The sequence below is a fragment of the Bos indicus x Bos taurus genome, chromosome 13 (assembly GCF_003369695.1).
Source record: "Bos indicus x Bos taurus breed Angus x Brahman F1 hybrid chromosome 13, Bos_hybrid_MaternalHap_v2.0, whole genome shotgun sequence".
Taxonomy (NCBI): Eukaryota; Metazoa; Chordata; class Mammalia; order Artiodactyla; family Bovidae; genus Bos; species Bos indicus x Bos taurus.
This window is the reverse complement of record NC_040088.1, coordinates 41,505,991-41,511,058: the sequence shown is the minus strand read 5'-3', so window position 1 is coordinate 41,511,058 and position 5,068 is coordinate 41,505,991. Positions and strand designations below refer to the sequence as shown.

General features: G+C 57.7%; 1 protein-coding gene across 1 annotated transcript; it reads right to left on the bottom strand.

Annotated features, from left to right (window-relative positions):
• Positions 1-388: 388 nt before the first annotated feature.
• On the bottom strand, positions 389-4,063 carry THBD (thrombomodulin). Its single transcript, XM_027559570.1, has one exon. The coding sequence runs from the start codon at positions 3,901-3,903 to the stop codon at positions 2,167-2,169; it is 1,737 nt and encodes a 578-aa protein (XP_027415371.1). The 5' UTR covers positions 3,904-4,063; the 3' UTR covers positions 389-2,166.
• Positions 4,064-5,068: the final 1,005 nt, after the last annotated feature.

The following is a 5,068-nucleotide window of genomic DNA, read 5'->3' as shown; positions in this document are numbered from 1 at the left end:
CAGATAATGCCAAATCATTTGTTGAGGGATACAGGGCCAAGATTCTGGAAATGCCCCAAGAAGGACTGCTTCTTTAACTCGGCCCAACAAATACTCCTATAATGTATTTTAAAACACATAGGCATAAATCCTGTGTATGAAGTTGTCATGGTTACAGAAGAAAAATAAATATTTGTGCACACAGATATAACACGAAATCCTTCTACAGTGAAAACAACCTCCTCTGGAAAGACCTTCGAAAGTCAGCGATGAGCCAGAAGTGGATGGAGCTAGTAATGGAGTAGGGGGCAGCCTTTAAACGCACCTCTTGGCATCTGCATTTTTCATAAGCCTTGCTTAATAGCATAAAATTAAGGGGCTGTGGGAATGAGGTGAACCAACACAAAAACCAAGAGCACCGTTATTTATTTTCTACAAGTGACATCATAAGCAGGAGTTTTGCCCGTGTTCTAGTTTATCTCCAATAAATAAATAACTATGTACAAATGTGCTGAGTTTACAAAACAATAGAGGAAAACCTTTGCATTACAAAAGATACATTTACATGATACATTTTTTTCCATACACTAAGCATTGCATTCCTAGCTTACTTGAACCAAAGACCCTGTGTAGCAATGTCTAAAGGTGTGTACCTAGGCTCTTCTACCAGAAAGCAAAGCTATAAAAGGAAAATTCCTCAGTTAATTCCTCAGTTTCTTGAATATAGGGCCTGACTTGGCCTGCTACTTATTACTCATATTTAATCTGTTCCAGAACGTTGGCAGCTGTCTGGAACAGCTCTCCTCAAATATACGGAGCAGACAGCCCCCTGCTGAACTTGTTAAAATGTAGATTCTCGTGCAGTAGGTGGGATGGCGCCTGAGGGCATTTCTAACCAGCTTGCCGGGGCAGATCCCACCTCCTGGACTGCATTCCAAATGGCTGGGCTCAGAAAACTGTTCCTCCAATGTGGGAGAAATCCTGGAGGGCCTGATCAAGAAGAGGCCCTAACCGGCCATGCTGCAGCTTCCATCCCCAAGCTCCCAAATTCAAAAAACCAGTAGAGCTGGTTTTATTTGGGCCCACAAATGACAAGGACCATGAGAGTCCAAATGGCCACTGGCGTGAATTCTGCAGCTGAAACTTTCTTACACTGTCTCCTGGGATGGGCTTCCATCTCCTCTCAATTCAGAGCAACCATTTTCAATATTTTCACAAATAACTAATAATAATCATAGGAAAAGACACTGCATAAGAAGCTTAATGATGACTACTTTCCAAATCAAAACAGCAACAACAACAGTAAAACCCAGGTTCATTGTTTGAAAATAAAAATGAAAATCTTGGGTTGAATTCCTAGATCAGTCCAGCAACATGAGTCTAATAAATGCCCTTTATATTTTAACCTTTCTTAAAATGCTATTGCTCTGGAAGCCTGAAATCTCAGGATAAAATAGCAACTCTGGTGAAAGAACAGATTCTCAACCGTTCTTATTTCTAGTGTTTTTCTTTCTGTTTCACAAAGCAGTTCTGCCCAAGCAGACAGCTAAGAGCAGAAAAATAGGGTCCAAATAGAGACAGGGTGGCTCAGGTAGGTCAGCCGAGTTCCTGGAAGGGGAAAGTTGGGAGAAATGAAAAGGATGAAATGGGGCTTAGCTTCATAAACACAAGAGGGCTGGAAAAACTTCACCAAGATAGTGTAAGGATCCCATAACAAATGGGAGCACACACATAAATAGAGCAGGAGGGAGAGGGGAGGGGAGGAAGGCTGGTGTTGGACACACACAGGGTAGGGAAAAAAGCAGAAGAACAAAAAATAAATATTGGGGTCATTATCCTTGACTCAGTGTCACTCATCAGTCCGCTGGAATGATGTCTGCCCCCAGGCTGCCAACCAAGAACACACACCCCCCCACCCCAGCCCCTTGGTGAGGGCACAGGACACTTTGCAACCTGTCACAATGAAGCTGTCATCCCTGCTCGCTTGTCTGATGACATCATGGAAGTGGCTGGGGCCAAACTTCCAACGCCCCCTTTCCTCTCCTCCATAGCCAAGTGCAGAAGCAGTGAAAGAAGAGGGGCGAGGGGTCTTCTATTCTGACGCCAGCTAAGGTGCTTGGGGCAGGGGATGGGGAGAGAAGGGCTGCGGGGCCGGGAGGAGGGAAGGAAGTCTGGATACCAGGCTTCTCAGAGTTTCTGAGGTGTCCGCTCAGTCTTCACCTGCTGCAGCATCAGCTCCTTGGCGGGGACCCCGCACTTGTACTCCAGCTCCCCCCGCGAGGCGCCCTGCTTCTTGCGCAGGTGGCAAAGGAGGGCCAGAAGCGCCACCACCAGAGACAGGCTTGCAATGGAGATGCCCACGAGCACGCCCGAGTGCAGGGGACCAGCAGGTGCCGGCGAGGGGCGTGCGGTGGCGCCCGGAGTCGGGCTGACCGGGGGCTCCCCAGAGCCGCCATAGTCCTCCGGGGTGCCCCGCTCCTCATTCACCTGGGTGGAGTCACAGTCGATGCCAATCTGGCCAGAGAGGGCCGAGTCAGGCCCGCAGATGCACTCGTAAGTGCCGGGGAGGTTGTGGCACTGGCCACGGCAGATGTTGGTGTCACACTCGTTGATGTCCGTGCACGTGGAGCCCTCGTCTATGATATAGCCTTCGGGGCACCGGCAGATGGTCGGGTAGTGAGGATCGCAGTCAGCCGGGCACGAAGTCTGGTTGCAGAACATCTGGCACTTGTGCGGGGCACCGGGGACTGGCGCGAAGCCCTCGGCGCAGATGCACTTGTGTTCGGACCGGCCCACCGGTTGGCACTGGTACTCGCAGTTATTGTCAAAGCACGGGTCCACGGGGTCCACGCACTCGCCGTCCACCAACTCATAGCCAGTGTCGCAGTGGCACTGGAAGCCGCCCTCCGTGTTGACGCAGCGTTGCGGGCACGGACTGGGCAACTGCGCGCAGTCGTCCACGTCCTCACATCGGTGCTGGTCGGCGGCCAGCTGGTAGCCTGCCTCGCAGATGCACGTGTAGTTGCCGAGCCCGTGGAGGTGGCAGAAGTGCTCGCAGAGTTGGTGGCACGGGTGCTCGGCCGGCAGCCCGCAGGAGCGTCCGTCCGCCTGCAGGGCGGCGTCCGCCGGACACAAGCAGTTCGAAGCCCCAGCACTCCCCTTGCACTCGTGCTGGCAGCCGCCGCGCTCGACGCCGCAGGCCCAGGCGCCCGGGGCTTCCCTGCTCCAGCGCCCCTCGGTCTCCCCTGGCGGCGCCGCGCACTCCAGCTCCACCCCGAGGGGCGCCACCGCGGCCGTACTGCCCAGCGGGAGCGCCTGAAAGTCCGCGCCGCGGGCTCCGAAAGGGGTGCCATAGGTGATCGAGAGGCCCGCGGCCGCCGTGGCGCCAGGGTCCACAGCCAGCGGCCTGCAGGAGGCGGCGAAGTGGAACTCGCAGAGGAAGCCGTCTGCCTCCGCGTCGCACGGCCGCTCCTCCCAGGCGGGCTCTCCCGGTGCCAGCGCCCCGGCAGCCGCCGAGACGGCGACGCACAGCGGACCGCAGAGGCGCGCCCCGTCGTCGTGAGGCCGCGCCCACCTGCTGAAGCTGGTGCGGTTGTCGCCCGTCACCCACTGGAAGCCGCGCAAGGGCCCGGAGTGCTCTGGGTCGTCGCAGCCTGGCGGGCGCTGCAGACCGATCCAGAGGCGCGGGCCGTCGCCGCTCAGGAGCAGGGAGATGACATCTTCCGCCACCGAGGAGCGCACAGTCATCAGGTGGCCCTGCAGGCGCTCGCAGACTCGGCTGGCGGCGAGGAAAGTCGCAGGGCCCCGGAAGACGGCGAAGCAGTCAAGATCGACGCACTGGCCGCCGAGGGGCTGCGGTTCAGGGGGTGCCGGGAGCCCCAGGCCGGCGGGGGCCAGCACGCCGAGGAGCAGGACGCGCAGCATAGTGTCCGCACGCCGCGCACAGAGTCCCGGCTGTGGCAGAGAGACGCGGGGAGCCCCCGGCGACAGCTGCTCGCGTCTGTCTCCGACCCGGCGCGTCCGGCTGTGGCGAGGCAGTCTCTGACAGGCCACCAGGCTCGGGCTCGAGTTTATAAGTGAGCGGTCCCCCTCCCTGGACGTTCGGGAAAAGGAAGGAAGTGCCTGGTGGGAAGGGCTGATGCTGCGTTCTCGGATTACTGGGTCCTCCGGGCGCCCTGCGCCCGCCCTCGCGCCCGGGATCACCTCGCCCGAGGATGAGTAAATTCAGCCCTGCCTGCGAGGTCCTCGGGCGGGGCCGGCCGCGCAGGCTCCCGGGGGCCCCGCACCTCTGTCAAGGGGGACCCGCCCCGCCAACCGGCCCCAGGCGCGCCGCCCTATGAGGGGCTTAACACGCTACCCTCCTGAATCTTCTTGTCCTCTTTTCCTTCATCAGTGTGTTGTTACCAACTAATTCAAGGAAAGCCTGGATTGCGGAGCTCTTGGAAGACGAGACCGGGCGAGAAGGACTTAGAATGGGGGGCGGAGGAGGGCGGTTCCGTAATGCCTAGGACCTACAGGACTTCGGGAGAAGGTGCCCGCCACCCAGAGGGTTTGGAGAGGGGCTGCCTAGAGCTTGGCCTTGCGCGCGCACACACACACACACACGCGCGCGCGCGCGCGCTCTCAAGGGGAGCTAGCCGACCGGATCCGCCAGGGCGCCTAGTTCAGGAGACCGAGGTGCTTGGAGACAGAGGGCGTGGCTGGGGCCACCTTCTGCCAAGGAGGAGGACTGGCCTAATACTCGGACCCTGGGGGACCCACGAGTCCCTGAGCGCAAGCTACCACGGCTAGACCTCATCTCGTTGCGTAAGGAAGTCGCGGAGACACTGTCAGGGCCCCAAATCTCGTCACCTTTAGGAAGTGGCGGCAGACGAATTCCTGCGGACCCCTGTAGGGGAGCGAGTTAGCTTGAGTGGTCTGAGTTTGTTCATCATCTCAGAGAGGCAGTGCAATTCACACCCCCAAAGGGACGCACGGGGTGCCCTCGCGGGGAGGGTCTGTCTGTTGGGGTCTTTCCCCCAACAGATCAGATGGATACAGGGGCGCACAGAGATGCCACTTGATTCGCAAAGGACACGGAAGAGGGGCG